At 39.3% G+C, this 13,011-nt stretch overlaps 1 protein-coding gene across 1 annotated transcript in view; it reads right to left on the reverse strand.

Annotated features, from left to right (window-relative positions):
* The window catches only part of LOC118408512, an 18,936-nt gene extending 8,614 nt beyond the window's left edge, over positions 1-10,322 (reverse strand). Inside the window, exons 1-7 of the mRNA XM_035809328.1 lie at positions 10,213-10,322; positions 7,760-7,883; positions 5,572-5,649; positions 2,807-3,019; positions 1,264-1,392; positions 608-733; positions 140-356 (exon numbers count right to left, since the gene is read on the reverse strand). Of these exons, the coding sequence (XP_035665221.1) occupies positions 140-356; positions 608-733; positions 1,264-1,392; positions 2,807-3,019; positions 5,572-5,641 (755 nt within the window). The 5' untranslated portion in view covers positions 5,642-5,649; positions 7,760-7,883; positions 10,213-10,322. The remainder of the gene's footprint in view (positions 1-139; positions 357-607; positions 734-1,263; positions 1,393-2,806; positions 3,020-5,571; positions 5,650-7,759; positions 7,884-10,212) is intronic.
* Between the last annotated feature and the right edge of the window lie 2,689 nt (positions 10,323-13,011).

A 13,011-nucleotide genomic window follows, 5' to 3' on the forward strand; every position in this document is an offset into this window, starting at 1 on the left:
AAGTAGTCATCATGCGTTAGCATTTAAATGACTTATCGGTAACCTGGTATGATGGGACCAAACACAAGAGACTGTGTTAGCGACAGCAAAACCAACATTTATAAGTTTAAAATTTGGCACCGGCAGAAAAAAAATATACCTGGCCTCGCAGCGCGGTACAATGGTAGCACAGACGAGCTCTCTAACACGGGGGTGGCAATCAGAGTCGGCAAGGCTTTCGAGGTCGGTGAATGCTGCCGAGTTTGTTACCATGTCCAACGTGGTGTGACTGTAGTCCAGTGGGTTGGGGAGTGTCATCTTTGAGCCCCACTCAAGGCCCCTGCATATCGTCAACGACGATGGAATGTCTTGACAAGCTGGATCAAAGGAAGATACATTATGTAACATTAACATTCTACTTAAGACCAATCCTCTATAAGGTTATGACAATTACAATGATGTCAGATGACATGTTGTAATACTATAAACAAACTTGAATTAGGTCACGTGACCCTTCAGAGCTTATGAAACATGGCGGATGCAAGGTGAACGCTTCTTATAAACAGAAAAGAAGTCGTGAGTACAAGTCGAAATTTCTTGATTCCTATGGATTAAGAACTGTACCCACCACAGCTGCTCGCATCCTCGTCACTACCGTCATTGCAGTCATTGTTTCCGTCGCACCTTCTCCAGGCGTCTATACAGGTTACACCGTTAGCACACCGGTACTGGCCGACTTCACACTGAGCAAATACTGGAAATCAAAATAAATTGTGTATTATACAAGAGAAGACCCCATCAATGTTACTTGCCATGCCCCAGGAAGGTAAAAGAACCCACCACATGTGCGATGGTGTGGTGTGAGCGGATCAAACCATTCCGGCCAAATATGGGGTAGGAAATTTCCAGAACACCCCTGCTTCGCCTGTTGAGTCAGTGAAGTCAAACTTGCCTAAGCTTGATGTTTCTGACTTGGGGAGAAGAGATGCTGCCACAGTTATTGCTATGGCCTTTTTAATCTTCATGATGGTAACATCAGGACCTATAAACTTGTTTTGGAAAAAAATGTTAGTATTATGGTAATATCCTTATAATTCTATTACGGCTAAACAAAACCCTGGTTGTTTCGTGAAGTACGATTAACCCTTCTATAACACAGAATGTTCACATTGATCATTTACAATGCCTTTAAACAATAGATTTTAAACGTTATAAGGCAAAATCACACTCTCTTGTTCAACTTTTTTCATGTAAGTTGTATTCGATTGCTTTAGACGATAGTACCTTTATCTTCAGCTGTATAGCTGGCCTGGAATCCCTTCCGGGTATCTCCAGAGTCAGATGTGAATTGCACAGTCATAAAACTCCCGCTTGAAGACTTGGGATCGGGTATACTTGTTCCATCCAACGGTTCTGAAGGAAAAGAAAATACGAAAAAGCTATAAGAATTTTATAGTTTATGAAAAAAACAGGGTACTTGACAAAGATTCGCCAACCTATTACCTACTTTTATCGAAGCAGTAACAAACAAATGAATTAGACCACATTGTAAAACATGACTGCATGCGAACTCAACTTATCTTAAGTTGGAAGAAGCCGTTAGGTAAGTAGGCAGATAGAGAGAATAACAAATACGCAAGCTGATTGAAATAAACTTTTTGAAGTCAAGAATCAAGAAACGGTTGAAATAGGATTCGGCCACGTCTTACACTGCATTTTTAAATCTAGAGTTGTTGTTTCTTTCAAGACAACTTGCGAAGATAGAGTTGTAGCTTTTGAATTGACGTGTCTCAAAGTTGAACACATTTATTGATAACATCATTTAATTGGGCGACTGTTCATGTTCAAATGACTTACTTGACAAACTGTTTAATCTCTTTGTCTGTTAAATTGTTTGGTATAAAGAAAATGGACAGCAAGCTTACTACAGAAAAATAATTTTAGCATGGATCTATTCTATATTCACACTAATAAATGCCTTCTACCCACCATTCTAGCACCTAGGGCAGCGTCACTTGAAAATGTGCATAATTCATTATAAGTTTTAGTAATCTAATTGACCGTGCTACATTTTCTTAGAAATACAACATGCTGTTTGTTTGAGTCAGGTGACCTTATCAAAAACTTTGTTCCTGGTTGGTACTCTGCTATAGAAGCAAGGGCATCCATCCAAAATACGCATTGTCCCTGCACTGCCAAAAAGTAAAACAAGATAAACAAGAAAAAGCATTTTTAAAAATGCTTCTTCTTATTTATCTTGTTTTACTTCCTCACAGAAAATTTATCTCCCAGAAAGAAAATTGTTTTGTCCCCAAGAAGTCTTGGAAAAATGTGCTTGTCAATGGCCGGGGCATGCAAATTTTTGCTTGTTCAGTTTTTGAGACGATTCGTTTTCTTACACTGCCAAGAAGCTATTTCTTGTTTATCTTGATTTGCTTCCTCTCAGAAAGTTTATCTTCCAGGAAGAAAAAAAAATCTTGTATTTAAGAGTTGAATCTGGTTATAAGAAAACAAGAATTTCTAGAATTTTTTTCTTGCATTATAAGGAAAAAGTAGAACCTTTTGCTTAAATTTCCAGCAATTGTTTTGCACTTTTTTGTTTTGCTTGAATCTTATTCTACATTTTCTTCCTCCAAGAATATATTTCTTCATATAAGAATTGTCCATGGGATAAGCAAAACAAGAAAAAAATAATTTTTGGCAGTGACTGCGAACTAGCTAGGATCACCACAAATCATTACGTGGCCAACTATCGACCATGCCATAAGCAACATCTTTAAATATTCAATATGCATGATTTGCTGCTGAAGAAAACTTGATTTCATACCTCCTATTAGTTGTGTAGGATCGAGTGTGTCTCCGTCATACACATACACGAAGTCATAGCCTTCCTCAACGTTAAAATCTGTGAACGTAAGTCTGACGACTTTGGGCGGGGTGACAGAGATCTTGTATGTGCAGTTACTATAGTTAGGGTAGTCGGCGGGGTAGTTTGGGCTGGTAAACGTCCCACTGTCAGACGTCAGGCTTACACCGCAACCTGATAAGAAAGAAAGAATGTCTTGACATGTTTTGTGAGCTATGTTCAGTATCAGGGTGAAGTGCACGAAGTTATGGAGTACGAAGTTGTGCGAAGTTACAATCGTTTTCTACTGGCTTTGATGCTATATTAGGAGTCACAAATGACATCAAATAACTATTAGATGACGTAATCTAACTTCAGAGAGTAGGCAGGATAGGGTGACATGTGTACAAAGTTGTCCGAAGTTATGCAAAGTTACATTACGTCATCGAACTTCGTACAGTATATTGCAATATATTTGTTTAAAAAAACTGGAGCTATATACGTGACGTTTTTCCTAAATTCACGTCACAAGGGAGGTAAGAAAAGCGACGTTCGACCTATTACAGACACGTCACAGGCTACGTGCGGCATACTCTTTATCAATAACTTAGTTAACGATTTAGTGAGTGATGACTGAGTCATCGTTAACTTTGCAAAACTAAGTTATTGATAAAAAGACGTTACGTATGCCGCACATAAGTGTGACGTTTCTGTAATGCGTAGGAGGTCATCATGTATTTTACGCCCCATGTGACGTGAATTTAGATAAAACGTTACGTAAATAGCTCCCGTATTTTGTAAACCAAATATATTGCCATATTACGTACGTAACGTACGAACACACATGCACGTAACCTATCAGTACGTGACATATTGGCCATCAAAAACGCTTTAGTTTCTTTTATTCATGGTACCTTTAAAAGATTGAAATGTCGAGGTGCAGATGTAGTAAAGATGAGAGGAGATCATAACACAGACCTAAAGGTTACATAATCTGGCGCAAGCCGTCGCCAGGCACGTCCATAGAAAAATTGAAATATTGACCATCTGAAACTTCATTTCCTGTACTTCAGGGGCACATTTTGCTTGTATTTTTAACCCTATTCAGACCGGGCTTTTTTGGTCATCCCTGGACCGGGGGGGGGCTTTTGAGGCCCTCCACTTCTAAGTCCTATAACTCTTGAACGACGTGCCGTAGGGCCACCAAATTTTCAGGACATAATTTCGATATAATATCTGACAAGTATTTGACGTTTGACGTTACGTTGACGTAAGATGACGTAATTATGACGTCATCAATTTGATTACATTGGCCAAACCCATGAAAAATGGGTATTCTCAGAAAACTTCAAGTTATGCTACAAAAATGTAACAACAAGTGCAGATAACAGAATAGTAATATTTATTACGACTTGCGTTGCCAATAGCAACATCAATGGCGTCAATATGACGTCATAAAATGACGTCATGCACATCTAAGATACGAGTTGGGCTCCGCCATATTATATCCACCACCTTGAATTTTTAAAAATACTTTTTTTGCAACAAATAATCACAAAGGGCAATGGAAATAGACTAAATTCATTCAATTAGATGGTTTTTGATGAAAAAATACCAGGTAGTTACAAATTTTAAGGGATAATTAGCTTGTTATTATTGATTTGGCCATTCGGTCCGCCATCTTGGATTTTGGGCTGATGACGTCATCAAATTAGCATATTTTATGCATATATAATTATGAAAGATTTGCTGAATAATATAAGATTTTATTTATGTAACAAAATTGCAGTAATATAGCAAATAAATGTGAAAAATACATAGTTAGAACCAAAAATGGTGATTTTTGGCAAAACTGCCTGTCAACAAACGGTTGCCATGGCAACAAGAAAAAATGAAAAATTTGTCAAACTTGGCAAAATTGTTGCCAACAATATTTTAGGAAAACTCACTAAATTTGGTGGCTCTAGCGTAAGCCGTTCTGGCGTTATAGGACATCGAAGTTAGCGCGGGCCTCAAAAGCCCCCCCCCGGTCTGAATAGGGTTAAGGCCCCTTAGGCAATTTTTTTTCAATGGCCCTCCCCCTGACTCAAGACATGTTTCGATGGCCGTTCTCCCAGGCCAAAAATATGATTGTTGAATGTGAGATTGCTAACTATAAAAATCAGTGTTCGTTCGTTTATTATATTTGTGCAGCCCTAAAAGTCACTGTTGATTCGTTGGTTACTTTTGCACAGAAATGGCTCTAAAATGCACCAGAGAGCCTGTTTATTTTAAAAAGTTCTCGGAGGAGGCCCCCCAAACCCCCCAACGAGAGGGGGGAAACACCCCTCTCGTGCTCTCCCCCCGCGCCACGACCTGAGGTGCAACAGCAGATGCCCCCCCCCCCCTTTGAAAAATCCTGGATCCGCCCCTGACATATGCTTGTATGTTGTGATTTTAGTCGATTTGATTGGATTTATTGGAATTTGCAAACAATGCAATACAGGTGGGAGATAGGCAGCGGCATGTGGCTGTTATAACCAATACATGAATACATAGGCAACATGTAACATTAATATTTAAAAAAAAAACATAAACTGTTCTGATTTGAAAACCATCACACGAGTTTAAAATACATTTTGGGGCATTAGAATGGAATAAAGGCCTTACCAAATATACCATCCTCATACCAGGACACTAAACAAGAAAAAAATCACAAAGTGCAGAGACAAAGATAAGTAAAGTTTACAACACTGTAATTTACTTACCTGGCTGGGAGGAAACGCCATTAGACAACAGACAGCAAGCGACCATACCGATCCATGCTAGCGGCCACATGGTGTGTACTGGGTATTTGCAATAGAAATATCATGTCAATAGATTTGTCTGAACAGCCTTCAGCCCTGGTGTGAATATCAATTTTCAACAAAAGGTTTTGTATTACTATATTGCCTTCAACAAAAGAGATTTTGAACGAGAGTTTCACCATCTAATACCTTCACCAAAGTTACAACACTTATTCTTTACACCAACAGGTATCTACTCGTTTCACTAAATATCGACTACCGCATGTATAGAACAACACGAGATATGAAAAAAACACACTGAAGATCCTCTGTAGTACCATATGCATAAAAGTATGGGCAGCTAGGGGAAAATTATCAAACTTGACCTTCTACTAACCTACCAAATTTCAATGCTTCTAGTTCGTGTTATGCTGTTCACACACAAAAAAATATAAAAATATAACGTTACACAAAAAGACACACACACATACGCACACAAACACAAAAACACCAAAATCATAACCTTCCAGGCAAAGGTGATCATATGTACATCCGTAACTCTTGAGTTTTGTAAAATGTTCAGACTTCTCAACGCAAGAAAATTACAATTGTCCCAACGTGTGAACTTTTTAACTTTGGTCGTTAAGTAGGACGATAGCTACGTGGCTTATTTTGCATTGTGTTCTGCTGGTGCGTACGTGCATTCAAAATGCTCAGTCTGCCCTCAAGGTCGGCGCCAATCACTGACTCACAGATAATTACAGCAGAGGTCTCTAAGGGTTACACGTGAGGTCTCTGTTAGAGACAACCATACTAGATAAAATTCGCCCGGTGGGGACGTGAACCTGTTGGACAGGGTCTTTACTGAAAGCACGCGTGGCCTTTCGACCTCACTTTATCTCTACAAAATCTAGAATATTCCATGCCTTTTACAACACAAAGTTTTCTTCTAATTTCACGGTTTGTCAGTTGAAACGCCGCAATCAGGAAGCAATAACTAAAAGAAATAATTCTAAGCATGCTTAACGTTGAGTAACCATACCTTTGGATTGGGTAATAAAGCGTTAACATTTCAAATCCTACAAGCCTTTCTTTTTCATCGCATTTACAAGAAATCTCTGACGTCGACACCACAGTTCACCGGGTTCTTTCATTTGAAAGCCACACTTTGAACATATTTTCTTCAAACCCGAAATGTTTATAGAAGAGTTGTTATACTCCAGGGGATAACTTTTAAGTCGTATATCTTTCGTAGTGTAAGTTACACCCCGAGGCGTTCTTGCCACGCATACAGAATTGTCTTAAAGTACAGGATAGTATATCACAGAATAGTCCTAGCTAAACGACAACGCCCATCAAAGTGAGAAAACAACTGAAATTGCTCACTACATATTATCATAAACATAGTTAGAGTGCGTTTTAGCCGGGCACATCTTGCGCAGAAATTGACTTATGACAGCACTGGAAATATTCAGGGACAGACTCTTTCTGGCTTTAGTGGATATCTGTTAATAATGTAATTTCAGCAAATAATCCCAAATTAAAGTAGTTACCATGAAACCTGTCATGGTTTCATTTATTTATTTATTCAAACTTGTTTTCCCATAGAGTGACTACTGGTTAATCTAAAACTTGCCTCAATGAACAAAGGCCGTACTACTAGACGACGATCGCGCTGCGCTCTCACTGCGACCTAAATAGGATTTGTGTAACCTTTGATTGCATAATGCATATCATACAGCTTGTAAAAGTATGGCTGAGAAGACAGCAAAACACACAAAGTGTAAAAAAATCGTTTTTTAAAATAATTCTTTGAGCAATCTGTCAAATTTTATGTCGCAGAGAGAGCGCAGCGAGAGTGCCGTCCTTTTGAAAAGGGGTATAACTTAAGGAAGGGAGGGCGTAGCTTATATTCACCTTTACACCAGGAAGGTGGTGCTCTCAATGTGCCCTTTCTGCGCAGAATTTTTAAAATTTGACAAACGAATTTTTTTAAATTTGACAAACGGATTTTTAGAATTTGACAAATTGCTAAAATTCCCAGTCACAATTTGTATGATATACCACTGACTATGAAATCGAAGGTTACGCACATTCATTTTAGGTCGCAGTTGAAGAGGGGAGTATTAAAAGGGTAGTACAGAAAAAGAGAGACAAACTAGCATTTTACCTGTTGTTGGTCTGACGAATGGTGGCCAAACCCCCCAGGGGCCTCTAGCTCGTCTTCTGTTAAACTCCAACCTCAGACGACCACTGCTGTGCCACGACAATGCCCCTTTCTTGTAGTCAGGCGGCTGAACTCGTGCAGAAAAAGATGAGTCACTTGATCAACATGATATACCATTGATTTTGTGGATTTTGTTAGGCCACTTCACACGAGAGGCGAAATGAGCCGGGATGCCGTCTGATGAAAAGTTCTTTGTATATTCCTCGGTATTCGTGGTGCATTTTAGACATTCCCACTGCATTCCAAAACAGACGGAGGTAATACCCCCCTTCCACCAGGACAACATATCCTTCAACGAATTCTATAGTAAAGAAATGGATCTATTTTACACTCTGTGTGTTTTGTTGTCTTCTCAGTCACACTTTTACATTTTGTATAATGTAGTGGAAAGGGGGCCTAATGAATGGGGCATTAAGTACTACAATCATTCATTCAATCGATCACACTGCTCGTGTAGAAAAAAAAGAAATGGTTAAGAGTGGTCATAAATTCTGTACATTGTCTAGAAATGGTATTTTTACTTTTACCGAAAGCTTTCGTGAGACATGATTAGCCATCGCGAGTGACACATGTTTCTCAATATTCCCTCTACTTTAAGAGGTACGTTGTTATAGTTTGTCCCAGATCATGATTCACCTTGGTTACTGGCAGCCCTACGGCTTTAAATGGCCAAATTATCCAATTCCCACTTTTTAAAACATGAACGTATTGTGAAACACTAACTTAAGCCTTATATAGCAACAAAATCGAGCCTTGGAGATTAACAAAGAAATGTTGTATTTAAGGGGAAAATGGATTTACATGCCTTTTAAGGACATTATTACAGACATTATCTTTTTGCTGTCTGAGTTTCTTGAATTTTGCGTTTTGCTGGTAGAAAACTACTGAAGAGCTAGCATAGTATCCAGATACATAATACTTAGTAGTTGTTTTATATCATATCTTGAGTGATTTTTGAAACGTTATTCATGATCAGCAGAAACACGATCATTTTTTTTAGTTTGTGCCAGTTGGTCTTAGTAGTTCTTCTTGTGTGACATGATTTGCAAGCGGCAATAGAAAAATGGCAACCTTTTGAATTTTTGACAAAATTCTGAATATTTCCTCAAAATACTGATACTGTGTGTTGAGATAAAAATGGGTAAAAAAGGGAAAAGCCTTTAAAATGCTCTTTCTGCTTCCAAATTCGGCACAATTATTACTGTTTGACTCACGTACAGATACAACCAGTGGATATCTTTGGATGCCATAACCCCCATAATGCAAAGATAGGCAAATATATCAAAGACTGCTTTGTTATTAGAAAGAGTAATGAATCTCATGTATAGCCCAACTCGATTGTAACACTATATCAAAGACTAATGTGTCAGCCCTTCTTGTTACGTTAATTAGGATATTAAGTGTTATTCTCTACACCTATTTTGTACTTTGTGTAACAGTCGTTGCCATACTTTGTAACATGTACAAATGTCGAGCAATAAAGTTCTATCTATATTAGATCTTTGTGAATTACATCATAAGCACAATTAGACTATAAGGATCTTGTTAAACATGCCTTCCTTTGCATACATGTACAAAGCCAGCGTGACATTACGGTCGCATGGATCTCGAATTATATCTAATTACGGACGTCTGTCACATTGTATTTTTCAAGGTCACACTCTCTGCTGTTGATGCATGAATCTTAGATTCTTTGCCTTGCATACCAGGGTGCTGAAAAGCATGAAAATCGGCAAAAATGCAAACTGTACACCCCGACCAGCAAAATATTTTGACATGTTTTCTGCCCATGGTTCCGATTTCTATTCTTTCTAGTGACTTAGCGGGAACACAAAACACAGAATCAAAATACCCAACAGCACAAATGACCCCCCCCCCACCGAGCTAATAGACGCCGATCGCGCTGAGCTCTCAATGCGACCTTAAACGGATTTGTGTAGCGTTTGAAGTAAAATTGGGCATACCATACAAAATGTCAAAGTTTGGCCGAAAAGTCAACAAAACACACAAAGAGCAACATGATTCGTGTGTTGTGTGTGTGTACAATTCGGTAGAGGGAACAGTCAAGTTTACGCGGCGAGTATTACCGATGCCGCATATACAGTACTGCGTTTTAATAGGAGGAAGTAAAAGAAACCATGGCACCATGGAGTTACGTAATAAACTTATTATTGCGTTATTGTCATTTATCTTAGTTTTTTTACCCAGAACTAAATTAGACGATTAATTACAACACTGAAATATTATAACACGTATGGCTCACATTGTACCTTCCCAGGAACACTACATTTTCGGCTCCAGTGAACAAAAATCACGCACTATTGAGGGTAGTTATGGTTTAACAAAGATAGGATTTAAAAAGAATTGGTCCAACAAACAACACACTACCAGCTTACCTTGTTCCAGTCTGGCCGCTGACAGCCAAACCCAAGAACTCTCTTCTGTGGAGTTCTTACCTCAAATGACGACACATTCACCACAGTAGTGCCCCTATTCTGTACACAGGTGCCGGGCCTCGTGCAGAAATGATTGAGCCCTTCGGGCTAATCTTCGTCTATACCATTCGAGTTGAACCTGGTGTCACAGCGATCTCGCCCCCCTCCCATAGTGAATTTGCCCTCATGGCGAGAGTTATTTTAAAAAATCTTGTATTATACATCAATCTGAAACTGCAGTTTGTGATTTGCAACTTCTAAAATGTCTTGTAAACTTGGTTGGGGGGGGGGGTTGTTGGCGAAATCACTAGAACTTAGAAGGTGGAGCGAGGATGGGGGTGGGGCTGCGCCGGAGTGCGAGATCGCTGTGACACCGGTCGTACTTATGGTGTCATGATTGTGCTTGTCTTCGTATAAGTGGCTTTTATAAAATATTGTTGCCAAATGTCAATAAGTTTACATGGTTGTTTATGTATAGATGATACGAGTATGTACTATACAGATGTTGAACATGTCGTTTTTCTTCCCCTCCACCACACCACCACAAGAATCAGGTCTGTCCCACCCGGTTTTCATCTTGGGTACGGACCATGTTACCCTGGGTGCAAAGAAATTCTTTTTTTTTCGGGGGAGGGGGTGTAATGGCATTACCGTCCAGAGGGGCAAAAATTGAAAAGAAAAGTATTCAAATTCTAAGTTGCTGTAAGGATAAGAGACACTGAAACTATTAGGGAGACCCCCGTGAGGTCAACAGGTGTGTGACCTTGCCAAGGGTTATAGGTCACACAGTCAAGGCTCGTAGGTAGTCAAGGCTGCTATTTAAAGGTAGCAGTACACAGTTTTAGGCCTATGGGATTACTATAGTTAAGGCGACTGACATCGACGTGTTAAGAATTATAGAAGGGTGCATTTAACAAGCACGCTAAACGAAAGTGTTTAAGCCGAGGGTGCATTCTACAAACAACTGAAGCTCAAGGAAAGTGGCATTTTTATAGCGTTGACTCACCGAGGCAGTCACCTGTAAATGTCACGCGCATTGATACACCGAATGTGAAAACATCAGAATTCTATACCAACGATCTAAAACTCGACTCATTAGGCTACCTTATAGCAAAGTTTCTTTGCACTATTTTATTTTATGTTACCGTGTTTACAAACGCTTCGAGACTTCAGGCAAACTATATTTTACCCTTACGTTTATATCAAACTGTTCCTTTAACGATCATGGAAGAAAAGAGCTTTTTAAAGAAGCCACTAAATTCCTCCCCAATTTCTCCCATGTTTACGGACAAAAAGAAACCTACCCTACTTCTGACATCACAGAACCCACACATTCTAGAAAGAGTGGTATCCTTCGTCTTCCACTCTCCCAGGAAACGAAATCAAACCAAATAGTTGCAGTTTAGCTAAGCTTTTAGACTAGAGCAGACATATTCTACACTGTTCTACGCTATTTGTCTGTTTGATCCTTTTCATGTTACCTGCAATTAGGCAAGAATCTGTAATGGATTTTTATTGTCCGGTCATTGACCTCGGGGTCCAGTATAGATACAATCTTGGTTTGTGTTCTGTAGCAGAAGCAAGGGTATAGGGGCGGTATACCAAAACGGTGCTGAAATACTACTACTACTTCTACTACTACAACTACAACTACTAGTACTACTACTATAACTACTACTACTAAAACTACTACTACTACTACTACTACTACTACTACTACTACTACTACAACAACAACTACTACTATAACTACACTACTACTACTACTATAACCACTAACTACTACTACTACAACTACTAGTTATACTACTACTACTACTACTACAACTGCTTCTACTTATACAACTACTACTGCTACGTCTTCTACTACTACTACTACTACTACTACTACTACATACTACTACTACTACTACTACTTCTGTGTCAGGGTGGTCTGACAATCATAAACTTAAACCTCGTGAAATGAAAATCTACATTACACCGACAGAAACGGTGCAGTGTTTGTAGTTTGTTTCATTTTGAGTTCCTTTTTTTTTTGCTCAGTGCTATTACTTGCTGTATCCAGGTTCCTCTGGACCATGAATAATTCTTCACTCCGACTCCTTCTCCACTCTCATCATTAAATCAAAAACTGCTACTGCCATTAATCAAAACATAGACATGATAACAATAAGCTGTGGGATTAATGCTAAATCAGACAAAAGGTGGTGGGACCGCGTGGCACGATCGGGAGCGCGTTGGTCTCAGGCCCGAGAGGTCCCGGGTTCAAATCCGCTTGCCGTGTCACCGATCTTGTGCCCTTGGGAAAGGCACTTTACACGACTTTCCTCACCTAACTCAGGTGTAAACGAGTACATAGCTGCGGCTAGTGGCAGTGACAGGCCTTTGTTGTGGTGACAGGCCATAGGGGCATGTTCGGGCATGACGCACCCGCCATGACACACGAGTCAGGGGTAGGAGGAACCCCTTGCATCCTTGGTCGGAAGTCCTCCTAGGAGATGGAAACTCCGAACAACAAAGCCAATGGTATGGTGGCTTTGAAAAGGCGTCTTTGACACCTGTTTCGCCATACCCTCCATATGTATATGGAGAATCTCAATAAAAAAAATTAAAAAAAAAACAAACTGTTAGAGTAGCCCAAGGTGCGAAACAATAATAATAGCAAGAGGATAGAAGAACTGGTTTAAAGAAAAGAATCAGGTTATCGGTAAACAATGACATTCACACACTGTACAACACAAAAAAATAAAATGTTTTATA

Source organism: Branchiostoma floridae, unplaced genomic scaffold, assembly GCF_000003815.2.
Source record: "Branchiostoma floridae strain S238N-H82 unplaced genomic scaffold, Bfl_VNyyK Sc7u5tJ_168, whole genome shotgun sequence".
NCBI lineage: Eukaryota > Metazoa > Chordata > Leptocardii > Amphioxiformes > Branchiostomatidae > Branchiostoma > Branchiostoma floridae.